The following is a 25,248-nucleotide window of genomic DNA, read 5'->3' as shown; positions in this document are numbered from 1 at the left end:
AAGAAGGAAAAGGAGGCGGTGGCACAAAAGCGCCGTGGCTGATGATGGAAATTGTTGAGACCCCGGCTCCATGTCCCCGGTGACAGGGACCCAGCGCGGGCGCTACGTACTAACAGCGGCCGGATCGCCGCCCCGTGCATCCGCCTCTGTCGACGACCCGACCGACACCTCCATCCGCACACCAGCCCGGGAGCTTGGATCGAATTCTGCAATGACGCTGACCCATCGCTTGCTTTCACTGCTCAATATCTACCTCGTGGCTTCTACTGTAGCGTTTGGGACAAACACAAGTAATGCCGTGCGCCTACCTGCTGCCTTCCATCGCGATCTTTAGACATAGTGCCTGACCCGAACCTCAACCCCAACCGCAATGCGCCGGGGCAAAATTTATGCCCTCCATCAAGCACGCTTGTTCTAGGCCGTCGTCTACGGCATGCTGCCCGCTGTGTTTCTGTGCTCCGCGTCGCCATTTCCGTTCACCCGCTTGTCTAAGGTTGTTCCGTGTTCATGTCCATGTCCACCCACATCCATGCGTATCTTATGCCTAGGCATGCTCCACGACTATCGAGCCAACCGACGACCATGAGGCCCCATCCAGTCGCGACTCAACATGGCAAAGCGCCTCGTTCCTTCCTATCGTTAACCTCATGGTCACTGGCCGCTCGCAGTCCTGCTCGGACTTCGGTGAGCCTTTCTTGCTACCTGTTCCTTGACGTACTTCCTGCTTGCCGCCTCCTCGTAGCCGCATGTGTTGACCAAGTAGAGCAGTCTGTCACTCTGCGTTAGCTCGCTATAGTCACCCAAACCACCTCGACGGGAACATACTTCTCGTCGGCCAACACCTGCTGCTGCAGGTCCTCAAAGCCCTGCTGGCTCTCCATCCATGCGACGGCCCTGTCCCGCGGCTTAACCTTCTTGACCCACAGCCGGAAGCTGCCCGTCACCGGCCGATGATCGCTCACGCGAACCTCGTGTCTGCGATACTCCTGCTGTTGGATCCTGCCCCTGCCCCTGTACAGCAGCCGGTCACACCAAGCCGGGCTTCTCTTCTTCTCGCTAGTGTCGTAGTTATCCGTGCCCACATCGTACTTGTATGTTGGCGCAAACCTGATGGGTAGCTCGTCAAAGGCCCGGAGGCGAAACGCTGGGTTACGCCGGCGCGCAACCAGGAGCTGATCGCGCTCCAGAAGCTTGCTCAGGTTCTGTTGCTGCACCGCCTTGACCACCGTGTCGCGCGACATGGTGTCAATCCGATAATTGAGATCTCCATTCAGTATGCACAGCTCGTGATCCAAAATCATGGTGCCATCTCCGCCACATGTGAAGCTGTCAATGCACGCGGCCGGGTCTCGCTCCTCGGAAAACATGGTCGTGTCCAGAATTGCCGCCACGTCTGTGTGGCGAGAGTTCGACTGCGTTTGCCCGGCTGCGAGATGGCAGTTGATAAAGCACAACGAACTGTCGTCCACCTGGAAGCGGATGCAGACAGCCCCCTTGTTTCCGTGGAGGCCGCCCATGCCTCGCTTCACCTCTGCAGCGCTCAGGTTGCGAATCCTCTCCCGGAGGGACGACTTGACGAACACGCAAGTAAACAGCCCCACCATGGGTGCCGACTGCAGCAAGTGATACAGGTCATCCGCCGGCATGTAGTCGTCAAGCGTCTTCATCAGGAAATCTCGCCAGTCGCGATACTGGTGGCTCATTCGTTCCTGGTCAGTCCCCTCCTTCTTCTTGGAAGACTTGAGGAAGCGCTTGGCCGTCGCAGTCTTGTCCTCGAGGTCGACAAGCTCCTGGAAGCCAAACACGAAAATGTCCGGCGAGCCGCTCGACTGGACCAGCTCTTGGAAGAAGGTGGCATCGCCATCCGAATATCGCAGGCTGTGGGGTGTCGACGCACCGGCGTTCCAGGTCATGATGTGGGCGTGAATTTCATCGAAGTCGCAATACTGCGTGTCTTTGGACTTCATGTCCTCCTCAAGCCAGTCGTCTTGCAGGAGCCCATCCCACACCTTGATCTTGTTGTCCGCCCCCAGTGAGATGACTTGTAGCCGGTCTAATCGGTAGGAACTTGCCGGATCTGCCTTCATCTTGACGATGGGCTGGTCATGTGCTTGCCACTCCTTCCTGACCACCCACGGCTGTTGGCTCATGTCGTATACGCACATTTTGCCCGTGTTGTACGCCGCCCACATGTGCTCGCCCACCCCGGCGAGCGCGTTGATTTTCCAGGAGCTGACACTGAGAACGGACAGACAAGAATAGTCCTTGGTCGAGAACACACTGACCTTGCCGTCGACGTGACCGAAGAATACTTGCCCTGGGTGCGTCTTCACCTGCGCGCCGGCGCTGATGTCGCCTGCACCATCGGCAGTCAGTGGTCGCACCAAAACCTGGAAGGGTCTGCTCCCGTCCAGTGAGGGAGAGAAAACCCGCACAGCTTTCCCGGTGGCGTGCCACAGTTCGTCGCCAACCACCATGGAGAAAGTATGTCCCCTCGGAAGCTTGTTGCTCTGATGGGGATGGCCGCTCAGGTTTGGTGTTCCGTCAATATCAGGGCCCCATATGTGTATGGTGCCGCTCTCGTCCAACGTCCACAGCTCGTTGAGGTGTCTATATATGTGAGTGACGTCGCATCGTGCGTGTACGCCCCCTTTGCTCTGTAAAATGCGCTGAGTCGCCACTTCAACCTCCATGATCTCACCCAAGCTGGTACCGACCCACAGTATGGAGCCTTCCGTGTTAGCATCTGCGCCGGGCTTGAATGCCACAGCGGTAGCCTTGACGCCCTCTGTGTGAGCAAGACTCATAAGTTGCTCGCCGTCCATGATGCTCCAGACTCGCGTTAGGTGGCCACTGGTGCAAACCAGCTCTCCACAGACGTCAAAGATCCTTGGATCGTATCTCGTCTGCAGCTCCGAGCAGCCCCTCTTGACGAGTGGAGGTCGGCGGTTGGCTTTCGATCCGTCTGGATATGCTGTTACCTGACTCGACGGCTCCGGCTTCAGGGGTACTGAGCCTGGGACCGATGAAGTCACAGAAGCTTTCACGGGCACAGCGGTTGACTGTGCTTTCGTTCCGCGTTCAGCTGGCTCTTTCTCCGGCATCTTCTCCCTAGTTTTCGCGATGACGAGTTGCTGCGTCGGCGGCGCTGGAAACTGGCGGAAGGAGATCTGGGAGGCTGGGCGGCTTGTTGGCGCCGAGGTAGAAACAGGTACGGTCTTGGTCGTACTGCTCTGCGGAACAGGCCGCGGGGGCCGCGGTGGCGGCATTGCGAGGCTTCCAGTAGGTATCCGTTGTGGAGGACCCATTGGTGCCGGTGTCGGCACCGGTGTCGGCTTTGGTAGTTGAGGCATTCGGCCGTCTCCTGTTTGCTGCGGTGTGAGCTTGCCTTTGCTGGGGCCATTAGTGCTCTGTTCGCGAACCATCCGCTTTCCAGCAATTGAATGATGAAGAGGAGGCGGCTCAAAGCCTCCAGGGTTACTCGAACCCTCAGTTTGAACCTGGGGCCTCGGCCGTGCGGGTAGTTCCGGCGGTGTCCCATCTAACTCTTCTCCAGGGCTACCCGGTGGGCTATTAAACGGCGACGTTTCCTTAGACAAGTTTGGCTTCCTCATCATCTGGCCGCCGACAGGCTGTGGCAAGCTCGCCGCCATAAGGCGGGTGCTCACCGGCCTGTCCAGCCGTGCCGCTGGCGGGGGCGGCGCTTGCTTTCCCTCCTTATCCCTGCGGACCTCTCCAGAACGTCGTGGCGGAGGCGGTGAGGGTGGTCGGGAAGAGGACAGCCGTGGAGATTTGGGGACCACAGGCGGTTGCAAAGGAGTGAGGGGCCGGCTGGGTATCTTGATCGGTTTCGGGAGTCCCCCCGGCAGGTCGGGGGCTGCTCCCGAACTGGGGTCGAGAAAGGGCGACTGCTCCCCAGTCATCAGGACAGACACTCGGCTCTTGGGTGGCGACTGAGGAGGCTGGACCAACAATGACGGTGGCTGAGTGCTGAGGCCGCGGGGTTTCGCCGTCGGTGCAGGCTTCATGGAAGGACTTGGGGGGCCTTCATGATCAGACGGCGGCCCCGTCTTCTTGGCCAACTGGAGGTCTGCCTGTTTCGGAACTGCTTTGATAGGAGTCTTCGAAGGCATAGGATTGCCTTCGTGCAGCGGCTTGAAGCTTCGTAACCGATCCGGCTTTGGGGCCGGCGATATTGATCGCGACGGAGCAGGTGGCTGCGAGGGGGGTTGTCCGGCCGTTGCCTGGTTCATGTTCTCGAACCGGGCGAGAAGGGAAGACACGGGTTTCTGTATGGCGTTAGCAGATTCAACCCAGTGAGTTCCTGAGTCGAGAACTCACGATGGAGGAGCCATCGGGCCCGTCGTCCGTCGAGGGGTTCATCTTCGGCAAATGACGCCTGTCGATGGCGGGGTTCCGGGGTCAGAGTCGCCCCTTATACCCATTCATCAAGGCACCCGACCCTCATAAGAACAGTGCGGGTATGCAATGATACTGTTGGCGGCCTGCGTCCTAGGGTACCAGCTAAAGAGAGGGCCGTGGTTGTGTAGTTGAGGCTGCGCCCGCGACACGGGCGGGATAACGAGGGGGCGGACGACGACGTCGGCAGTTGCTGGTGGTGGATGCGCTCGAAAAGAGGGTCGCCAGCTCGGGGCGCAGGGAGCATCGCGATCCCCCAGGGTTTGCGAAGCTGGAGCGACGCGCGCAGCAAGGTCGGAGGTCGCGTGCGTGGGAGAGGCTCTTCGTGGGCGTGCTTGCTTTTGGCGGACGACGGTCGTTGAGAGTGGCTTGCGTGTCTTCGACGGGCTGCGTCGGCGCGATTGGGGTCGCGGTGCAGCAGCGTCGGCTGTCCTTGACGGTGGATGTCATACATGACAGGGACCCCATTCTCTGACGCTGGATGCACTGTGAAGCGCCGTGACAAATCGACAACAAACACAGTGCGGAGGCTGAAACTCTGGCGGCCGTGCTCCACCAGCAGTGCCACAGCCCGCTAAACACTGGACCGAGCGCCGCTGGGCTCCGGCTGTGCCCTGCAACAGGCACGGCCAGAGCTCCAACGTGGGCTGGCTCTCGGAGTCACCTCACTGGTGCAGCCAACAGCTCCAGGGCTGTGGGCAGGCTCACGGCAGCAGCTCACCCAAGGTACTAGGTACCTTGTGGGCCTGAAATGGGCTGGGGCCAGTTGGGTCGCCTGCCCCGCTGTCATCGCTCCGAAAGCCTCCCGGCACTTCCATCGGCGCACTGTCCTCTAGCGTGTACATACCACCTCTCTCCTGCACTTTTTTGCGCTAGCAGCCATCGTTACAAGCTTCGACGTCAGAGGTGTTCTAACTCCGACTCTGAATCTCTTTCTCGGCTGCCTCGTTGCACATCCTACCGTACACGACTGGAATCGCCATTGAGCGCGAACTCACTAGCAAGATCAGCAACGACGGAGTATACGTCTTGTCACACCAAGCAGGCAAGATGAACACTGTAAGTGAAACCGTGATCGTGACGAGCTCCGGTGGCGCGATATGCTAAGCTGGCACAGATCAAGTCGTTTTGGTTCGTCACTTGCCCGTGCATTTGGGACATGTATGTAGGCTGACCAGAACAGGCTGGGCTGGGGCTCCCTGTGCGTCGGTAGGTGTTCCTCGTGGTTCTCAATCGATGCCGTTGCCCGCTAATCGTCGCGCCCGCTGCAGCCGGTGCCGGTGCCTACTACTTCGCCAAGAAGGAGATCAACGCAGACCGCAAGGCGAAGCTTGAGGAGGCCCGTCGGAAGAAGTATGATATACGCTCGTTGGAATACTCAGCCGGTCAAACTTCGTCCGCGACGTCCGGGACGGCCAACGGCGCACCCGCCAGGACCGACAGCGTCGGCTCGCCGAGCCAAGAAGCCAGCAACGATCCCGCGCCGACGAGGCATGCACCTGCCACCGAATCCGAACGCGTCGCGGAGAAGAGTAAATATGAGAGCGATACACCTTATCGCAGCCGGAAGGGCGATCGGTTTTCGTGAAGAAGACAGCTGGTCGCAGGAAGTTCGGGAAAACCCGGGCTTGTACAAAGAATACTCTAGATCTGGCGTTTGGGAATGGGTCGCGATAGCTGTCAATGAACCATCTCTTTCGCAACTTGGCTTCTACACAAGCCAGGGGTTCCCCACAGAAGCCAGGGTTCTATTCCTGTAGCGTTAGGTAGCTTTCCCATGTTGGGCTGGCGGTGTAGTTAATGTAGTGAGGTTTTGCATCATAACCGACCCTAACTGACATTACGTGCGCGAGCACATGGGCTTCTCCGTTTGTAATGTACCAATGAACTAGTTCTGCCGCAAAGCATCACTCAATTTGGCAGGTTCTGAACAATGCAAACGGAGAAAGCGGAGAGCTCGACAACAACTTGGCCACGGCCTTGCAAATCTCCTTGCAGCAACCGGCGGCCAGCTGGCGACCCAGAGACTCTGCCGCCCCACCCCACCTCAGTGGCAGCAGGGCTTGCACCAGGCGCGAAGCTCCCCTCACTGGGCCCCTGCAACAGCTGTCCAGACTGCCCGCCTGCGCGTTGGCGACTTTGTGCCTGGCAGCAGCTACCTTAGCTGTTCAAGCCCCTCGCCCACCCACCTTTCCCAGCTGCAGCTTTCTCTTCACCTTCACACCTCGCCCGACCCCAGATCTCCTACCACGCGACACGCAGCTTGAGGAGCGCGCCCTCTGCCGCGACGATGATCGTGTCAACTCCGGATCTCGCCGTGGCCAAGGCCGCGCTCACGGCCGCGCTGCTTCGCGACGATCCCACGCCTCTGCCTCGCGGCGGCATCGAGGCCGCCATGGACCTCATCGACGGCACCCTCGACAAGTGCTCGCACGATAACGTTCAGGTTTGCTACTACGCTGGAGAGCCGCCATCTCTCCCGTACCTGAACACCTTGAAAGAGGTTTGCTAAACTTCTCGTTCTAGGAATGCAAGAATTGGATTGTCGCCAACATCGTCCACTCTCATGGCCGCACGACCACCTTTGGAAAGTTTCTGGTTGCCCTCTCCGAAAGTATGGAAGACGACTTCGACCGACCCAGCGTGAGGCGGCGTAGGCTCCACGTACTGTACATTGTCAGCGACGTGCTGCACCACGTCGTGGTCCGTCAGGGCAACACTGGCTTCGCTGCTTTGTGGGGAGCTCAGCTACCCGACATGGTCATGGCCGCGTCCTTCTTCGACGTCGAAAAGAGCCCCAAGCACATCGCAAAGGTTCGAGACCTTCTCGACATCTGGGAGGAGCGTCAATACGTTCCCACGGCACTGCTAGCACGCCTCAGGGAGACTGTCAGCCTCGGCTCCGACAAGCACTCTGGCTATCCGATTTTCCCCAAAGAGGAGGATGCAACCCAGCCGGCCGAGTCTGCGCCTCGCAGCGAGCCCTATGTCCACGGCGACCCGTCGCTTCCCTGGCACGAGCAGCCGGCCGGCTGCTGGCTTCCACACCTGAAGCGCGGGTCTACCAACCCCATCCGTCCTGAGCAAATCCGCCCTCTCACGATTTACCCTACGCCTAATGACGACGAGCTCGACAGACTCGTGGACGAGACAGTTCGCGAAGTCAACGACATGTACAGGCCCAAGCCTTTGGCGGAGGTTGCTGGGTGCGATGTGAACGCCTTGGGACAGATTATCAACCCTGACCTCCCCGCCGAACAGCAAAGAAACTATTATGGCTGGAGCGCGGAGTTTTGTGGATGGATGAAGGAGAGGTTCGGGCCTCGCAAGGACTCGCCTGGCGCTCGAGAGTCCCGTTCTCGGTCCAGAGATGCGTATTCCAGCCGCTCGCGAAGCGTGTCACCATCGCGTTCTCGTAAGAGACGACGCGTCTCGTCCGCCTCCAGAAGCCGCAGCAGAAGCCGGCACCAAAACCGCTCGGATCGCTCTCGCCAGCGACGCAGCTCATACAGTCGCAGTCGCAGTCGCAGCAGTAGCCGTAGCCGCGGCCGCGATCGCAGTTTTACTCCGCGACGCAGCGGATCTCACAGACGTCGCTCGTATAGCCGATCACGTTCGCGGTCCCGCTCGATGCAGTCAGCACCTCGGCGTCCGTCCCCTCACTCACACTCTCACAGGAACGACCGCGGCCCCGTTCAGCCACCCAACCCTGCGGTAGCATCGCAGGCCTATTTTCAAATGCCTCCTCAAGGACCCGCAAGCCAGCAAGTTGCATTACCACCACCACCACCACCACCACAACTAGGACCTCCCATCCCCCCACCACCGCCAATGGGATATCAAGGCACCTGGCCACCACAACCTCCCCCCCGCTGGAACCCCAATCAGCCTCCAATGCCGCCCTTCCCCGTCGCAGGCGGTACCTGGGGCCCAGGTGGCCATCCACCCCATGGCCCTGCTCCGCCACCGTTCAACGGGTATCAGCAGAACAACTGGGGCCGAGGCGGCCGAGGCGGCGGCAGTGCTGGTCGTGGATATCGCGGCCGTGGTAGAGGAGGCTACAACAAGTATGGACCCAGACGTCGCCAGTGATGCCGGTCTAGTCGATGGACGCTGACTTTGAAAAGCTGATACGACGCCGCTCGCGAGCTGTCGGCTCTGCTATGCATGCCCTCTCACAGTCCCCTATAACAACGGCTAGTCAAGCGGCATCGAAACTTGTGGCACAAGGTCTGCAAGGCACGACGCAGCATTATGTTCTTTTCTCCTTATTCTTGACGGGCATCGGAGCGCCGCGCTTCGACGCGACACGGCAGGTTGTTTCCTGTATTCTTTTTCTTCTCCTCGAGAGATGACGAGCGACGAGGCGTCTACGGCAACATTGGGCAACTTGTTCGAGCCGCAGAGGCACACCCCGTCCGCACGATGCGCTTGCACAGCTCGCCAATGGTTTTTGTTCTCTTTTCCTATGTTTTGGGGCCACTGTTCAGCCCTCTTTGATGCTGTGCCAGCTAGGCGCATGTTGCACCAGGCAAGCACTCGACGCCTCTATTCGCAACACAGGCTATGAAGTGTACGATTTGCGAGAGAGAACGAGAGAGAGAGAGAGAGAGAGAGAGAGAGAGAGAGATAGGGATAGATTCCCAAGGGGAGAAAAGGAGACGTGAGGGAAGCTGTTTGAACTATATACCCTGTACAATTGCCAAACGAATCGATTGCTTTGCACATGCACGTTGTTCGCATCACTCGTCGTCCTTCATGTCGCGCGTCTTTCAGACAGGCATGGACAGTCGTGCACGCCCACAAGCGAGTTTCACACACCTCTTACGCACCATACGAGTCCTCAGCCGTGTCGTCACGCTGCAGCACCATCACATTGACAAAGATATTGGGAAAAAAGTCTATCGGATTCAACGTTCATCCTGCTGCCCTTTCTTCGCCGTCTACCAGCAGCTCTCCCCGGCGACCACTACTCCCTCCCACCGCCAGGGCCACCACGGTGGTATACGGTCACACGACGAGGCCGCCAAACACCCGGCCTCGCCGACCCTTTTTTCCTGTCTCCGCCTTGATCAACGCGTGCGCGCAACGCCCTTGATTGCCCATCGGCCCGGGCCGCCATGCGCCAAGTGTCTCCCTGCATCCCATACTTTGCTCCGCCGACCCGACACGACACGGGCATGCCCGAGTGGCTCGAGTGGAACAGCAGCAGTGGCAACACTAAATAAAAAGGGACATGAACTGCCAAACACTGTAAGCCAGTGCCACCCATCACGCCTTTCCTCCTTCGTATTCAAGGTGCACATCCGGTTCTCTCCACGTGTTCGCGGATCCTCGATGGCAAAGCGCCAGAATGAAAGTCGACCCGATCATCAGCTGTCGAACGGACTGATGCTCGCTTTTCGATAAAGCCTTGTGATAAGACAAGACATGTCGACAGGCACCGAATGACAGACAAGGCGGCTCTGGTGCATGCGTCCCAGGCATTTGCTCGGCCACCCATCGTTCCTGTCGAATGCTGCTTTCGACCCGCGGAAAGTAGCGTCACACCAAACAAGAGTAATGCGCGAGAAAAGAGAATATAAATATTTGGTCTCCAGGCTCCAGCGAGCCCCTATGGAGTTCGTGGAAGCTGGTCGTGATGTCAAAATCGTGCAGGCCCTCTGCAAACCAGGGAAGTCATGACCTGGCCGCAGAATGAAGGGAGGGCTGCTGAGCCTCGTCTAGCGTTGCGATCGAGGCACTGTCTGGACGGAGTCCGTCATCTGCTTCGGGTGGAGCCGACAGAGCTTTGGCGGTCGTGACTGGCTGGGCGCCGGCCAGCGTCTTGAAGCTTCAGAGAATCGAGCCTCTTTTGATTGTCCTCGCTGGCTGGATCGACTTCATCGACGCGCGGCAAAGAGCTTCCTTGAGCACGGGGCGGCACATCGCCGCCAACACTGGCGCCCAGTGACGCCCGTCGCTGATCGGCCTTTTCGCTGAGGGCTGCCCACTTGCGCTCGCGCAACGCCTCCCGTTCGGCTGCACTGTTTTGTTGCTCCGTGTAATCGTGCGAACAGTCGTCGAAAAGCTGTGGGTTGATTTCCATGAAGAGCTTCATGGCATTGTACACCATGCCGTGAATGGTTCTGTTCGTGTGGTCAGCAATGCGCCCCATTGAGTAGGACCAGGTAGGCAACGCACCTGTTCCAGTGCCCCTTGGAATTCTCGTAAAGCGGCGCAAACATAATGGGGAGGATGATTTCGACGTTGTCGCTCACGAGGTTGCAGAAGTATTCGTTGTTCCAGAAGTACAATGCGCGCTCGGCGACCTGGAAGTGTGGACTGGCGACTGACTTGGCCAGTTGATGGAAAAGAGGCTCCTGGACCTTGGCGAATTCGGCGGGGTCCATGACTTCGAAAATGTCTTCGACTTCGTTCAAGAACATGACCTCCTTGGTGCTATTGACTTTGGGCCAGTAGCGCAGCAGACCAAGGACGACCTAGAGTTCATCAGCACCTACATCAATGGCACGGGCGAAACAAGATTGAAGACTCACGTCCTCCGTCAAAGATGCATCCTTCTCCAAGAACTGGACGATGCAGTAGGCCAGCTGCGGGTGGTACATGCTAAGGCTCTTGGGCTTATGCAGAGGAAGAAGCACGCGGGTCAGGAAAATCTTGTGCTCCTCCTTCAGCGGCAGGGCAAAGCCGTTGATGATAGACCCGAGAATTTCCAGCAACTCGGCGATGCCGTTGAATCGTTCGGTTTCGTAGGTGAATTGGAAGAAGACGTTGTTGATGGAGCGGCGGATAAATGACCGAAGGTTAAGAAACTTGCCGTAAATGCGATGAAGGGTCGTCTTCAGGAAGTCTCGCTCTCGGGGGTCTTCGGAGTCGAAGAGATCCAACAGCTGCAAGACAAAGCTGTGATCGATATACGCCTTGGCAATATTGGTGTTGAAGTCCTGGCTCTCGATGAAGCGCAGGAAGAACTCGTAGACGACCTGGATATGCGGCCAGGCCACCTCGAGAACCGGCTCGTCTTCTTCCGGATCAAATGCTTCTCCCTGGGGATTGACAGGTGGCGGAATCGGTCGGAAAAGATTCTTGGCGAACATGTCGACGACACGCGGGTACATGGGCTCTGTGATGACCTGCCTGTTGTTGGCCACATAATCGAGAAGCTCGTGAAGTGCAAGTCGCTTGATTTCCTTGGCTTTCATATCACCACTGGCATCGTTGAAGTCGAAAATGACATTGCACTGGTCGATCTTCTGCATGAACAGTTCCTGTCGCCTGTTGGGAGGCACCTCGTGGAAGCCGGGGAGCTTCTCCAGCTCTCTGTGTGCCGAGATGTCAAATCGCGAAGAGTGCTGTCGCTTCGGTGTCCGCAACCCCTCGGGAATGGCGTCGCGATTGTCGATGCCTCGATGAATTAGCAATGACTTCTGACCGGCCTTGGGCGGAGCGAGATCGTGGGGCATGGTTTCGGCGGCACCCGGAGGGGGTATATGCTGTGTTGTGTCAGTTTGGCAACAAGGACTCGCACGCGAACACCAAAATGGCCATGTAAACGCGAACGGGGTCAAGCGACGTACGCCAGGGGTTGGGCTGATGACCACGGTGGGAGGTAGTCTCGCATTGGCGCTGCCGCCATTGGGACTCGAGGCCCCGCCCATGGAGCCGAAGCGGTCGGGAACGCTGCCCTGCTGGGCAACATTTGACAGGTTTGAGGGCTGGTTGGGAGCCGCGTGATCTCCAACGGGAGCGCTGTTTGGGGGGAGCGGTTTATTGCGGATGTCATTGAGCGTCGAGGTGGACGAGGTAGGCGTGAGGACGGGTGACTGATTGGCCGAGTCTCGAGACGAAGGCGACGAGGTCCCGTCCTTGGAGTCCTTATTCTTCTTGGAGGACTTGCTGGCGTCCTTGCCTCGCGAGAGCTGTGCCTTGGGGAATGAGCCCCCCCGGTTAGCTAATGCCGCGCAGGAGAGGTGCAGTGCAGCCAGCCGTATCGTGACGCGAGGGCTTGGGAATCGCGAAGAACAGGGTGAGGGGGGCGTCTACTTACGACTCTTTGGCCGAACCGCTTCATTTTGGCTGACTGTAACATCTATGCGCAGTCGCTTGTGTTGTCGGGCCGCGAACGATGCGGATGCAGCGAGCGCGGTGGGGTAAGCGGTCCGACGACGTCAAGCGGGAGCCCGAGGGCAGGCAAGGCGAGCAGAGGCGGCAGCGGCGTGGATTGAAGGGAGAGCAGCTTGGCCTCGTCGGTTACCCCTCGCTGGGCTTGGGTGTCGCAGGCGCGTGCTGATGGAAACGGAGCGTTCGAGTCGGGGCGGCCGCGACGCAGCGGCTGTGGGGGAGAGCGGATAGGAGAGGCGGCAGGTTATAGGATGGAGCCGTGCCGGGGGGACGCGAGCTGCAGGAGGGGCAGCAGGGGTGGGTTGACAGGCAGTGGCCGCGGGCGATCGGGCCTCGACGCAGTGCTGCACTTGACCCTCGCGGCCCTTTTTGAGTTTAAGGAGTGACTAGGCAGGCAGAGCTCGCAGGCTCAATCGGCTGTCCGCAGCACTGGTGACCCAGCGAGTGCAGTTGTGCGGGGGAGCTTTGTCGTCGTCTGCTTCGGCGGTGAGCTGTTGACGATGCTACTGCTGTTGTTGTTGTTGTGGTCGTAGTCGTTGCCGTCGTTGTCGTCGCCTTCTTCTTCTTCTTCTCGCCGCTGAGCAGACCTAGGACCTCGCGGCGGACCGATGAGAAATCGATGGACGCGCCTGGTTGATAGCTCGAGGCCGAAACGTTGTCGATGAGAGAGGGGATAATGGAGGCGGAGGCGGGCAGGGAGGAGGAAGCCAAAGCGTGGCGCGGCGGTACTGGGCGCCAGAGGTACTGTACGGTAGTGTAGCCAGCCGCCTGATGGACACGGGCTCGAGTAAAGTGGAGGTGTGGTGCCCGGCAGGTGGTGGAGGGGACTGGCTGCTGGCTGGGGGACAGACGATGGGGAACAGGAGGCACTGCGGCGGCGGCGGCGGCGGCGGGGGTTGAGGTGCCCAGTCAGTCCCGTCATCTGGCAGTCTGGCAGGGCAGGGCAGGGCAGGGCAGGGCAAGGCAGGGTGCACGAGGGCGGAGCTTTGAGGGCGCCAGCTGCCCTCCCGCTGCCCGTTGGAAAGCCGCCCGCCCGCTGGAACCTGGAAAGGAATGTTGGGGAGGCGGTGGGCGGCCAGAACGGGTACCTTGGTGTGCTGGTGCTGATAGAAGGTACCTCTGACCGGGGCAGCCAAAGCGCTCCGACTGGGGTACCTTGGTAGCGTAATGCCCGCCGTGGATGGATCCTGTAGGTGTACCGCGCCCCGGGCGACGGGACCACTAAGACTCAGGAGGCAGGTGCAGACCGGGTACCGCCCTGACGTACCGCATACGTAGGTGCATGTAGCCTTGTCCCTGTGCTGCGCTGTGTTGGATGCTTCCAATGCTGGCCGGTGCTCTCACCGGCTCGCCTCTCAACCTTCGAACTGCCTGCCCTGCAGCCCAGCCAGGTGCTCGACAGCTGGAAGGACTGCGATTGCCAGGGGCAGCTGGAGAGAGCTGGGCGTTGTAGAAATGACGCCATGTACCGGGCGGGCAATTCATGGGTGTGGGCCCGCCGAGGCCACAGGGGCGAACGAACCCGACAGCACAAAGAATTGAACAGTTCGCCATCCTTCAATGAACCTTCCAGCAGGTGGCTGGCCTTGTTTAGCGAGCTGCTGGAGCGCCACTTCGGCCGAGATCAATTGGCCCCACACTTCGGTACCTGGCAGGCAAGTACCTAACCAGGCACAAGGAAGGTGCGCGCCTGCCATTGAATTAGTGCAGTTACCATCGTCCACTAAGTCAGTAATACATTATCCAGCTTCCAACCTGAAGTACAGCAGCAGGCCGGGCAGCTCCCAACCCATCCATCATGTTGGCATCAGGAGCTCCTCATGAAACTCCTGCGCCAAAAAGACAACGGCCACAGCCAAGGGTATCTATCAGCAGACACGAAGCGCCAAAATTGCCAGGATTTCGCAAGGAGGGGCTCTCTCTGCTCATTGATTGCACCTCATCAAACCGGGGTCATTCATCTGGTCTCTTGCGCCGCGCATCCGCGGCTGCATCCAGCACCAGCCACCAACACCTACCTAACTTTGTATGTAGGCATGACAGCTCGCCCCCGCGGCTTACCGCCGCGGTGAAGCGGCCGGCAGGGGCCCTTTCTGTAAGGCGCAGCGAAGACCCTGCCAAGCTTCATCGTCGCACCGCTCAGCAGGCTGTCCAGTCCCAAGCCACCAAATTCAAGGGAGTAACCCCGGCACAAGGCCAGGACACACGCTTCCCTTGCTGAACTTCCGTCGTTCTCATGCTGTTTCTCTAGTATTTACTATCCTAACCCGGCACAGCAAACGTGTCCGCCCACCCTTAGCGATATTTTATCATCTGTTACTCTACTTCGTGGCTCCGTTCATTAGTGTAGAAAGCCGTCTTGTCTTTCTCGGATGGCCCTCAATCAGAAGTAAACTACCTAGTGCTGTTGGACTGCAACATCGCGACTTGTAACGGTGTAACGGTTCAAGTAAGACTCAGCTTTCTCTACCTCGTGTTTGCTTGTCGCCCATCCCCTGCAACTCGCCGCTCCCTTTGCCTCTGTTCACGTCGATTACGGCACACATGGCAACGCCAGCAGCATAGCACGATGCCTATAGTCGTAACAATCGAGCCGATTATGATGATACAAAGGATCCCAGGCGAATGTTCCAGGTCCCATGTATCCGAGCCATCCTGATTAGGATCGCAAGATGCTCGCGACTTTGGATCGACCGTCTCGCCAGGAATCCACGTAGCTATCTGAACATCTATGCAGTCACCGAGAGACGGCGGAGCCGGACTGAGGGTCGCGGTATCGGAGGCATCCCATGAAATTTCCCACGCATTTCCCACGCATAGTGCGCACGAATACCATTGGGAAAGCTGTCATCGGATGTGGATGTCGATATCTACTTGTCGGTCTGCATGGTATTGGTGACCGTGGACGCCGGTATCTCCTGGATACAGGCAGCATCTGTACCGGACAACGCTGATGCACCAAAGTCAATGGTAAAGCCACTATCCAGTCAAGTCAGCAGCCTGCAAGGGAGCCGTGACGGATGCAAGACCTAGGCAGAAATGGCATCATTGGTATGGGGAAGGGGGGTAGACCTTGAGCAGCAATTTGCCACGGAAACGATTTTGCTCCTATAGCTTGCCGTCCAAGCTGTGTCAAGTCGCACCGCGTACGCCGTCCACGCGCTTGGACACACGGCTGGGCTGAAAACAAATGGCACAGAACTGTCGTTCCATCCGGCTGGTTGACATGTTGGATGTTGGCTTGGAATAGACGCGACAACTTTAATGCGGGTGTTATTCCAAAACCCCCTAGTGATGGTGTATATACTGGAGAAATGGTCACCACAGCCGCTTGGAAATATGAATGGTGTTGTCAATGGCTGTGACGTGACCACCGTTGGCAGTTTCGTAGTATTAGATGGGGAAGTCACATTCCCGCTGAATACTGAAAACTCGGTCGGCGACAAAGACGACATCTGTCGCAGCCCCATGCACAAGATCGACGAAATAAGTGCTATGATCGTGTGCGGTGTTGATTGAGAGGCGTGGTAAAGGCGAGTATAGTCACGTCAACCTCGCGCGCGGCTTGGAGAAAGGACGCAGGTGGGAAATCGGGAGGAGGGGGGCTATCGGAAAAAAAGGAGCAGATGTCTTGTCTGAGACTGAACCAACAAAAAGCAAAAGGCTCCAGTCATCAAGTTGCAGCATCGCGTTACAAGTTACGAGGTACCTATGTTCTAAATGCACGCTGGTGCACAGATCAACTTAGTAAAGAGTCTTGGCCCTCATCACACCTCGTAGCTGTCTCCAACAGAACTTAACATGATTGAGCTCTTCCGGAAAGTGTTCCTTGGCTTCGAGATCCCAGCCCACAAAGACAGAAGTCACAGCCTTGCGCCTCTGTCGTTGCAATGACTGCCAAGGCGCTTATCTTGGCTCATAGATATTTCAGTTACGACATACATTCCTCTAGTCATCGGCGCGGCAATCGGGGCACTGGAGGTTTTTGTTTTGCTTTGTGTCCCTTGGTTAGGTCGCCCAACTGCAACCTTCCGGTAAGAGTTTGACTAACAGACGAGAAGGAACATCTCGAGGGCCAACTTCTACGAGGCTCTCCTTGGGCACAATCGCCGATGTGGCACTTTTGATTCCAAATTCCGCTTCCTGAAACGCACAAACTTCACCAGAGGAAGGGCCGAAACCCAAGCCAACTTGAATAGGTTGAAACTTTACCGAGGCAACTGAACTTGAAGCCAACTGCAAGAACTATGGTATGCGCGACCCATGGGGTTCTACCAAGAGAGCCTGCACTCTTCAAATCCAGGTGCTACCATTGACCCTCAAGAGGCTTCTTTCGACTTTTTGGACTCCCAACAGTAACATGTCCTCCAACACAAGGTACCAGTCTTGGAGCGATAAGTGTCCGGGCGCGAAGTAACAGAACTTGACCCAACGTCCAATGTGCCATACTCTACCACTATATTGTCCCGACAATCTTACGTCGTAGTCTGTAGAGCTCGTTCACTCACTTCTGTTAACGTCCCTTGAATCTACGTTTAGCATCTTAAACCGGCGGGAAACCAGCATCGGCAATTTACTGTGCAGCTCATATCATGAGTTGCCCTTGCATGGGCCTTCAGGCAAGTCGAGGAAGAACTTAGCAGACTACGACCAAAGAGTGGGCACTTTCACTGACACCAACGGATTCGCGAATTACCGCATTGAGGGCACAACCAAGTCATCAAGGATCGGCAGCTGCGCCACGTGATTGTCCCGGGCCCACACGATGCCGCCATGAATGAGATTGCCACAAGAGGTTGCTTAAATTAAAGTAGTTCGGACAACACTGAGACCCAGAACCTGGATTTGTACAACCACTGACGGATAGGCGTGCGATACTTTGACATGCGCATTGCAAGTGTCAATAACGGAGCATTCTACAGCGCTCATGTCAACGACGAACTTAGTTCGTCGCCTGTGGGTGCGACTGGCGCGTCACTCGATGATCTAATTGCCAGCATGAACAGGTTTAGCGACGAAAACCCCGGTGAGGTAGTTGTTTGGTGTATCAGATACATGATTGATCTGAGAACCTCTCATAATCGCTACTGGAACGAGGCGAAGACGAATGGATTCTTCGACAAGTTGGAGGGCATCCATAACCGATGCCCGCCAAACTTGTCAAAGTCCCCTTCTTTGGATGAACTGCCGATAAGACATTTATAGATGCCAATGATGGCAAAGGGAGTGTTTTATTTCTTACGGACGGACGCCAAGATCCCAACAGCACGCAAATCCCCGAAGCGCGTCCCGATTTAGGCATCTAGTATGGCCCTGGGTTTGTCAAACGCCATGATACATGGGCCAATGAAGCTTTACCTCGCGACAATGCAAAGAAGGAAGTGAATACGCTACATTCCATTACCCGAGAACGTGACGAGGACAGGAACTCGAAGAGCGATAGCTACTACGTTATGCAATGGCAATGCACGCCGTTCGGGGGTTTGCAGCAAGTCGCAGTCTTAGAGTCGAAACCATCGCTTTACTATTACGGCGCCAAGTTCCCGGCGGTGATTCTGCAAGACGCCGTGGGGATCTTTCAAGCTGACGAGATCACGGAACCATACTACGACGCTACGATGCAGACACTTGCCATCGGATTCAACCTCTACATGGTCAGCCAAAATTGCAAAGGCAGCCCGTCCAAGAACCCATTGGCCGAGAAGGCCTCCGACTCGGCGGCGACTTCGAAGGACAAATTGGGCGGCTTTAAAGGCCTCATCTGTGCGAACGGGATAGTGCTCGACCAGGTACCGTCAGGATTCAGGGTCTAGGCTTTGCAATGCCTATATCGCTGTAAGTCCTACGAGCAGGTACGAAATAACTACCAGCCCGCCGAATAGCGAGCAACTCTACAGCCATCAAGAGCGATCCCCTGCAATGAATGTAACCGTGATTTGAGGGCCTCATGTGAATGTTCGGATAGTAGCGACATTGCTACTATGTGCGTTTCGACTTTGAATGGCTTGTCTATCGGAAGTGTATTTGTACTTTAAAAAAGAACCAACAGCTGAAGGAACCATTTCGCACTCAATGAAGGACTAGAAACTGTGAGGTGTGCGGGCGTGCCGCGACCGTACTGTTGTTGAACATGTTTGGTGGTGGCTGGCAGCGGAGCAAGATGTCGATTGCTTGCCAACGATGTTCTACCGCTTGTTGGTCTTTGTAGAAGATGCTGAGCGAGGTCGGCCAAGGCTTCAACAAGCTTGGTGGGCCACACTCACTATTTGTACTGTGACGGAGATGGGTGGATGCTTTGACTAGTTAACTACTGTACTCGAATGGAAGTTGGGAAGGAGCAAGGGAACATGGTGCACGTGCCCGCTGTTTGGTGGGGACGACTCAGATACCGGTCATCCAATTGTACCGCTGCAAGCAACGATTCCAAGTCACAACTTCCACTCACCATCATTGCGGTTCGCCGTCACTCAACACGCAGGGCGCAAACTATCATAATTTCCATCATAGCCTTCCCGCGGTGCTCGTGGCCCTGACATAGGTTATCTTTCCTCCTTTTTGATCTGGAGAGGCGACACGTTCGCGCTCCCTAAATAAGCTTCCAACTACAACACGCACAGGACCAGCTAAAAGCCAGAGAGCGCCTCATGCCATGCAGTGTGTAGCCTGCACCTGGGGTTGATTGCCAATTCTCGGCGCTCTTGCTTCCATTCCACCAGCCATGGCTTCTTCTCCTTCGGAGACCGACGACGATGCCCTGAGAGACAGATTCGACGGCCACACCGCCGGCGATGACGACCAGTATGATGCGTCTCAGGACGGGGCTCCCAGGTATCCGATTCCCTCGCGCAGGCTTGCTGCTGTCGAGGTTCCCGCCGTTGTGGAAAACATTGATCGCGCCATCAAAGCCTTTGGCCGACTCCCTTCACTGGCCCACGTGAGTCCAGCGCCGCCACCTGCGTTCCAACTTTGATCCTGACACTCCCGTGCTCTAGACGCTGGATTCCACGAGAACATCAATACCACTGTACCTGAACCCGGACAGTCCGTTTTGTCCGCCAGTCATGTCTCATAACGCCCGTTCACACAATGTTGTGCTCAAGATCACCGTCCCCAAGCGTACTGGGCGCAAGCGAAAGCGCGGCACCAATGACCCGTGGCAGGGTGACGTTGAGCTCGCCGACGCCGATGCTGCCGGGCCGCCCAACGGAACCCAAGGTGTCGGCTCCATCGCCCGCCTAGATGAGCCCAAGAAGCTCAGACGGCAGCTCGCAGACAACGTGGACACGTACCAAGTCGAAGCCGTTGGTACCATCAAGCACACGCACCGCTTCCGAGGCCTGGCCGACTTTTACTGGGACATGTCCAAGTCTTCTTTTGCGCGCCGATATACGGAGCAGGTTCTGCCCGGTGATGGTCAGACTCGATCTCTTGAACCTACACCTCGAACCTCAGCTGACACCTTTCACAGTGCAAAACTTGAAGAACTTCACTTTTGACCCAGGGATGGATCTCGGGCCAAATGTCGACATTCTTCCGCCGCCCATCTTTACGCACATGAGTCTTCCTTTCAACTACTACTATTCACAGAATCCATACGTCCGCACAACTGAGGACGGCAACACAATCAACACGACGGCCGTCAAGCAGATCGGATACTTTATTAGCGCCGACGATCCTGCCCCTACCGGACCGCAGCAGCCCCCAGATGTGACTGATTCGCGAACCATGGAGATCATTGCCCAGCTCGAGGAGGCGTTCCAGTATCGCCCAGTCTGGACCCGTCGTTCCTTGCTAAACCACATGGCTGGCAAGCTGAGGAATTGGAACGAGCTGAAAAAATATCTCAATTACACGGCATACCAATTCAAGGGCGGTCCGTGGAGGGATGGGGTCGTTCCATATGGAATCGACCCTAGAACAGACCCCAAGTACCGAATATACCAGACGCTCATGTTCAAGCTGTCCAAGAAGAAGCTACCGAGCCAGGACCAGACGTGGCAGTCGCTTCGACGGTCCCAAGGAAGTTTCAACAAAGACTACGCGGTGGACCAGGCACAGAGCCACACATTTGACGGCGAGTCATACCACACAGACGGTAAAGTCTGGCAGGTCTGCGACATTAGCGACCCCCTGCTGAAGGAGCTCCTGGACAATGCAGAAGTGCGACCGACCTGGGACATCAACAGCGGGTGGTATCATGGCGGTCTGTGGGCCAAGGTTAAGGCCATCATGAAGACAAAGCTTGTTGCTATCCGCTTCGGGAGACAGCTGACCCGATCAGACTTTGCTCCAACTCTCGAGTGTGGGGATCGGACGCCTACAAAGTCATCGTCGACGACATTCCATCTGCCACTGCCCAACCTGCAGTTGACCAACGACGAGTTGATACTCCTGCGCGGCCGAGAGCCACCCAAGAAGAAGAGCACGGGATACAACGCTCGCTTGCGAGGTCCGGGCAGGACCCCCAGTGTGGCGGCGGAACAGACACCTGCGAGTGGACTGCCCGACGACGACGAAGAGCCAGCCGAAGGGGGGGTGCTGTCCGGGAACGAAGACGATGACGAGGAGGAATCGGGCAGCGACGGAGACAACGACGAAGACGAGGAGGAGAATCTATACCCAGCGCAAGAGGCGTACGGATCTCATGACGAACACGACGAGTTCTCTGATGCCCCAGGAGAGGACGAGGAAGATGGATTCCCCGTTTTTGGCTGAGACGTGTTGTGCTTCGCCCAGTAGGTAAACAAGCAAATAAGAGCGACACGAAATGACCCCTGTGCACTTGACTCTGTCGGCGTTCTTTAAGTTGGCGCGTGGCACGAGGCGAGCAGAGGTTGGCCTGCAAGCTAGCTGTCATGGTTCGTTGTGGCAGTGCGCTTGTTGAGATAAACCCAGCCGCATGGTTTGCAAGTGCGAAATCTTGTCTACACGCCTATTGTGCTGCCTGCGGAATGGGATGGTAAACAATCAACAATAGAAACAGAGGTGGCTATTTATTGTGCCTCCTCACCCCGGCTTGGGGTGGCCCTTCTTTCCCTCCTCCACAACAGCCGCTCACTCCTGCACGCACGTCGCGCAGGGACTTTTGCTCGTTTCTTCCACTCATCACCGCGCGCACATACGCACCTCCATTCTGCCTCTTGGCAAACCACACCCATCCGCCCTCCCATCACTGCTGTCGGTGGCCTGCCTCCGTTTTCTCCTTCTCCACGAGACGCGCTCCTTCCTCCGCGAACACGCGAGCATCCGAGACGCAACCATCCAAAACCCGTCATCAGCTTGCCGCAGCACATCGACACGATGCCGTCGGGTCTGCAAGTCGACGGCCGCTACTACTGCAAGCCTTGCAAATGTGCCTTTGCAGAATGGGACACGTACTTTGAGCATGTCAAGGTCATGCGCGCCAAAAGAGATCCCCGGCACATCTGTTGCATCCACTGCGGCCAGAGGTTCAAGACCGAGAGAGCCCAGGGCAAGCACGTCCTGGAAGTAAGCCGATACCCAGCGCTCCGCCCCTTTTGCCCTCGAGCCCTGCTCGTCTACTGACTCGGCGGTTTCAGTGCCATCCTCAGCCGCAGCAGTTGAAGTGTGCTGGCTGCGGTGACGGTCCGTTTGCCTCTGCCTCGGCGCTTCTCCGCCATATCGAAGGCAAGAAATGCCCTCGCGTCACCTCGGCCATGCTCAACCAAAAGGCCGAGGAAAGGACAAAGTTCACGCGCGACCTCGAGGCTATGACCCATCGACGCGTCCGCGGCAACTTTGCAGACTACATCAACCCCGGCAAGCCCGGCTACTACAAGGGAGACATTTGGGAGACTAACGACAATGGATCTGCGCCGGCGGCCCTGGATGCTAGAGGCGTCTGGGAGGTCGAGCAGATTGCGCGTGACGGGACTCTTCTCGTCGACCATCAAATGCAACCTTTCTCAGGACTCACAGAGCTCGATGAAATTGCTCGCCAAAGTGCCAAGCGAGTCGAGTCGTCTGCTGGGAGCAACGTTAAGGACGTCACCCCCTCTGACCTGTGGGAAGACACCACCAACAGCGTTGCCGGGGGCCATGCTAAGAATAACGCCTCCGGCTCTTTGAAAGACACTGCAAGCAACCTCGCTGACTTCCTTCGCCGCCGAGACGTTGCTTCGGAGGGCAGCAATACTGGCTCTGCTCTCCGCGCCAAGGACAACGTCATGGCCTGGACCGTTGATGATGCCGCAACCTCTCAGGCTGGCACCGAGGCACCCACGCTGCTGGGTGGCTCTGGAGTCAAGGACTGGCTTTTCGAATCAAAGAAGCCAGACTCGGCCAAGGGGCAGTCTACAGAGACGCTGCCTTCCAGAAGAATCGCTACATGGATTGACAGCGTTGCCATTAAGCGTGGAGCCAATGCGGCCACTTCTACCCCTACTTCGATGAAAGAGGAGAATTGGCTTGTCAAGCAGGACGTGTCCAGCGATCTGCCCGGCTACTTGAGAGCGGCTTCCAATCAATCGGATAGTACCTCCGAACTTATTTCCTTGGCCGGCACGAGCACTCCCAGGCTCCCCGGAAGTCTTGGGGTCGCAGACTGGTCTCTGGCCGCCAGCGACAAGGCCGCCAGCACTTCTGGTGCTCTGATTGATCTTCCAAGCCATGAGACTGCGAAAACCGACGAAACAAAGGGTGTTTGGTCTCTTGATCCAAACGTCGTGTCGACACGCTGGCCGACTGCGGAGGAAATGGCCTCCATCCCTGAACAGGACCTTAATCCCACGTATGACTCGAAGCATCCCCTTCACCCGGACAACCCGGCTTTCAAAATCGAAAGGTGTCGGAACCTTTATAACGGCTACACCTGCCCCATGCCCTTTTGCTAGTGAGTAAGGACTGGGGGGGATTTGTTCTACCAGAGTCATTGCTGACTATTTGTAGTAAAGTGTTCAATGGCGCCAATGGAGGCAGGGCACTCATCGGGCATCTCCGTGGCTCCAGCCATGGAAGCGAAAAGATCACCTGCCCCAGGTGCCACAAGCTTTTCAAGACCAGGGCGTCGGCCCTGGCCCATGCCGAAGCAATCAACAGTCGCTGCAGCACTCGCCACAGCAAGGACTACGACGCGTACGTGGATCAGCTCACGTCTGGCTTGGTCAACGTCAACCTCGATAGAAACATGGACGGAACCAAGATTTACATCACGCCTGAGTCTGCTTGGGATGAATACGGCGGGCCTAAGGGTGTGGTCCAGGCGTCGAAGCAGCCTGCGCACCAGAAGGTGGAGTTTTGGTGATGACGGGGCACTATGAATGGTGACGAAGAAGTGTCACAAAGGGGTGTTGAGACTGGGGGTTCACCTTGCTTGTTGATTTTGACTGTTTTTTGGCTGGCTCTTGCGGCGGAAGGACGTTGACGGGTTGTATGGAGGACGAACTTGACATGGGGTTATGAGAGTAGGATCCGATTGTCAAGACGGAGGGAATGGAATGGATGACGCAAGGCTACGGTATGGCTGGGGGGAAATGGAAACCAAGTAAATCCCCACTCAAGCACGATGAATAGTCAGTGCACCTGAATTGAATTTTGGACTTTATTTTCTGCCATGGTGCAACTCGTGAAGGTGTGGAGGGCGCGTGGACGTACCAGTGCATACCAGGCCACCAGGACAGCATGAGGACGCATACTGGCTACAAGAAAAGGTGCGCGAGAAAACATTAGCCCAAGGGAGACGCAACATGGAAAGGGGATGGTCTCGACATGTACTATTTACTGATGTGGTGTGCACGCGCTGCATGTGTCCGGTCCCGTTGCCTCCCGCTCTCCCCCCTTTCCAGCTTACAACCGTACCGATTTGGACTCTTCGCGTCCTTTGCTCTTCTTTTTTCTTTCCCCCCAACTACTCTACTCGTTGCACACGAACCGCTCTCTCTCCGGCGGCGGAGAGTTGGGCGCACCACCACCATATCCAACCACACCTCACGCAGTGCGGTGAGAGTCGAGTCTCTTAACGGCGGTAGATGTGAGCACGTGCCAACCATCATCCGGGGAGAGTTGTTCTGAACATGTCGAATGTCTGTTGTTGTTGGTAGGGGCTTGTGAATTGGGGACTTTCATTAGGTCCGGATTTTCCATGCTTCTCTCAGCGACAAGGATTCTATTTTGTACTGACTCGGAGATTTGGAGGTCTGGATGAGGCAAGACGGCGGACACAGCAAGGGCAGGGGTTGGGCAGTTGTTCTTCTAGGAAGGCATGACGCATGGAGTAGGTCGGCTGGGGTGTATCTCGTGCGTTTCACTATATGATTGCTAGGTCTTGATCGCCGCGAGGATGTGATGAACCGACGTGCTCCGGCCAGTTGTTTGCCTGCAAGATGCGGTGATTACGATGCAAAAACAACAGCGCCCAACTACACTCTCCTTCTACAAATCACGACTCTGCCTTTATTCTTCCTCTACCTCCCTCAACCTGCTTCGGCTCCTCCACACATCCGCCATAGCAGTCGACCAGGACATCCAACCGCAAAAGAATGAGCGACCACACAAACGCCAGCGCCTTGCTGGCGCTCGTCAAAGGTACTAGTAGCAGCAGACACCGCCCAGCGGGCCCTCGACCGCTCGCATGCCCGTAGACTTTTAACCCACTACTGACTTTGAACGTACGTGCGCGCGCGCGTGCGGGACAAAGCCAACGCAGTCGTTCTGTTCCCCACGCGGCACGTAGAGGTGGTGACGTTT

The 25,248-nt window shown here is 57.0% G+C and overlaps 7 protein-coding genes across 9 annotated transcripts; 5 read left to right on the top strand and 2 right to left on the bottom strand.

Annotated features, from left to right (window-relative positions):
- Window positions 1-212: 212 nt before the first annotated feature.
- On the bottom strand, window positions 213-4,821 carry JDV02_005839 (uncharacterized protein). The gene is made up of 3 exons (XM_047987164.1): window positions 4,342-4,821; window positions 826-4,289; window positions 213-769 (listed from the first exon to the last, which is right to left on the bottom strand). Exons 1-3 carry the CDS (start codon window positions 4,381-4,383, stop codon window positions 652-654), a joined length of 3,624 nt encoding a protein of 1,207 aa, XP_047843148.1. The 5' UTR covers window positions 4,384-4,821; the 3' UTR covers window positions 213-651.
- A 648-nt stretch (window positions 4,822-5,469) lies between these two features.
- JDV02_005838 (uncharacterized protein) lies at window positions 5,470-6,007 on the top strand (the record flags this gene model as incomplete). The annotated part of the gene is made up of 4 exons (XM_047987163.1): window positions 5,470-5,478; window positions 5,537-5,550; window positions 5,603-5,628; window positions 5,691-6,007. The coding sequence occupies 4 exons, from the start codon at window positions 5,470-5,472 to the stop codon at window positions 6,005-6,007; spliced, it is 366 nt and encodes a 121-aa protein (XP_047843147.1).
- A 574-nt stretch (window positions 6,008-6,581) lies between these two features.
- JDV02_005837 (uncharacterized protein) lies at window positions 6,582-9,056 on the top strand. Of its 2 annotated transcripts, XM_047987162.1 has the most exons (3): window positions 6,582-6,865; window positions 6,946-8,486; window positions 8,547-9,056. In XM_047987162.1, the coding sequence occupies exons 1-3, from the start codon at window positions 6,710-6,712 to the stop codon at window positions 8,548-8,550; spliced, it is 1,701 nt and encodes a 566-aa protein (XP_047843146.1). In that variant the 5' UTR covers window positions 6,582-6,709; the 3' UTR covers window positions 8,551-9,056. The 2 variants fall into 2 exon arrangements, with proteins under 2 accessions (XP_047843146.1, XP_047843145.1); XM_047987161.1 differs by having other exon boundaries at window positions 6,582-8,486.
- A 123-nt stretch (window positions 9,057-9,179) lies between these two features.
- RTS1 (serine/threonine-protein phosphatase 2A 56 kDa regulatory subunit delta isoform) lies at window positions 9,180-13,380 on the bottom strand. Its single transcript, XM_047987160.1, has 5 exons — window positions 12,470-13,380; window positions 12,000-12,341; window positions 10,959-11,915; window positions 10,603-10,901; window positions 9,180-10,547 (listed from the first exon to the last, which is right to left on the bottom strand). The coding sequence occupies exons 1-5, from the start codon at window positions 12,509-12,511 to the stop codon at window positions 10,181-10,183; spliced, it is 2,007 nt and encodes a 668-aa protein (XP_047843144.1). The 5' UTR covers window positions 12,512-13,380; the 3' UTR covers window positions 9,180-10,180.
- Window positions 13,381-18,161: 4,781 nt separating this feature from the next.
- On the top strand, window positions 18,162-18,356 carry JDV02_005835 (uncharacterized protein; the record flags this gene model as incomplete). The annotated part of the gene is made up of 1 exon (XM_047987159.1): window positions 18,162-18,356. The coding sequence occupies one exon, from the start codon at window positions 18,162-18,164 to the stop codon at window positions 18,354-18,356; it is 195 nt and encodes a 64-aa protein (XP_047843143.1).
- Window positions 18,357-18,977: 621 nt separating this feature from the next.
- TFC1 (tau 95 subunit of transcription factor TFIIIC) lies at window positions 18,978-21,515 on the top strand. 2 transcript variants are annotated; one of them, XM_047987157.1, is made up of 3 exons: window positions 18,978-19,477; window positions 19,536-19,956; window positions 20,012-21,319. In XM_047987157.1, the coding sequence occupies exons 1-3, from the start codon at window positions 19,262-19,264 to the stop codon at window positions 21,256-21,258; spliced, it is 1,884 nt and encodes a 627-aa protein (XP_047843141.1). In that variant the 5' UTR covers window positions 18,978-19,261; the 3' UTR covers window positions 21,259-21,319. The 2 variants fall into 2 exon arrangements, with proteins under 2 accessions (XP_047843141.1, XP_047843142.1); XM_047987158.1 differs by having other exon boundaries at window positions 19,536-21,515.
- Window positions 21,516-21,609: 94 nt separating this feature from the next.
- On the top strand, window positions 21,610-24,074 carry JDV02_005833 (Protein S-acyltransferase). The gene is made up of 3 exons (XM_047987156.1): window positions 21,610-22,032; window positions 22,104-23,395; window positions 23,452-24,074. Exons 1-3 carry the CDS (start codon window positions 21,844-21,846, stop codon window positions 23,804-23,806), a joined length of 1,836 nt encoding a protein of 611 aa, XP_047843140.1. The 5' UTR covers window positions 21,610-21,843; the 3' UTR covers window positions 23,807-24,074.
- The last annotated feature ends 1,174 nt before the right edge of the window (window positions 24,075-25,248 follow it).

Source organism: Purpureocillium takamizusanense, chromosome 5 (genome assembly GCF_022605165.1).
Source record: "Purpureocillium takamizusanense chromosome 5, complete sequence".
NCBI lineage: Eukaryota > Fungi > Ascomycota > Sordariomycetes > Hypocreales > Ophiocordycipitaceae > Purpureocillium > Purpureocillium takamizusanense.
The sequence above is the reverse complement of the archived record's forward strand: the minus strand, read 5'-3'. Positions and strand labels throughout refer to the sequence as shown.

Coding starts and splice junctions, on each gene's coding strand:
- JDV02_005837 (XM_047987162.1), top strand. CDS start 6,710: ATGATCGTGTCAACTCCGGATCTCGCCGTGGCCAAGGCCGCGCTCACG. Junction 6,866..6,945: donor GCTCGCACGATAACGTTCAG/GTTTGCTACTAC, acceptor TTCTCGTTCTAG/GAATGCAAGAATTGGATTGT.
- JDV02_005839 (XM_047987164.1), bottom strand. CDS start 4,383: ATGAACCCCTCGACGGACGACGGGCCCGATGGCTCCTCCATC. Junction 4,290..4,341: donor GGCCCGATGGCTCCTCCATC/GTGAGTTCTCGA, acceptor AACGCCATACAG/AAACCCGTGTCTTCCCTTCT. Junction 770..825: donor CAGGTGTTGGCCGACGAGAA/GTATGTTCCCGT, acceptor GCAGAGTGACAG/ACTGCTCTACTTGGTCAACA.
- TFC1 (XM_047987157.1), top strand. CDS start 19,262: ATGGCTTCTTCTCCTTCGGAGACCGACGACGATGCCCTGAGAGACAGA. Junction 19,478..19,535: donor GACTCCCTTCACTGGCCCAC/GTGAGTCCAGCG, acceptor CCCGTGCTCTAG/ACGCTGGATTCCACGAGAAC. Junction 19,957..20,011: donor GCAGGTTCTGCCCGGTGATG/GTCAGACTCGAT, acceptor CACCTTTCACAG/TGCAAAACTTGAAGAACTTC.
- JDV02_005833 (XM_047987156.1), top strand. CDS start 21,844: ATGCCGTCGGGTCTGCAAGTCGACGGCCGCTACTACTGCAAGCCTTGC. Junction 22,033..22,103: donor AGGGCAAGCACGTCCTGGAA/GTAAGCCGATAC, acceptor CGGCGGTTTCAG/TGCCATCCTCAGCCGCAGCA. Junction 23,396..23,451: donor TGCCCCATGCCCTTTTGCTA/GTGAGTAAGGAC, acceptor GACTATTTGTAG/TAAAGTGTTCAATGGCGCCA.
- RTS1 (XM_047987160.1), bottom strand. CDS start 12,511: ATGTTACAGTCAGCCAAAATGAAGCGGTTCGGCCAAAGAGTC. Junction 11,916..11,999: donor TCATCAGCCCAACCCCTGGC/GTACGTCGCTTG, acceptor GACACAACACAG/CATATACCCCCTCCGGGTGC. Junction 10,902..10,958: donor ATGCATCTTTGACGGAGGAC/GTGAGTCTTCAA, acceptor GATGAACTCTAG/GTCGTCCTTGGTCTGCTGCG.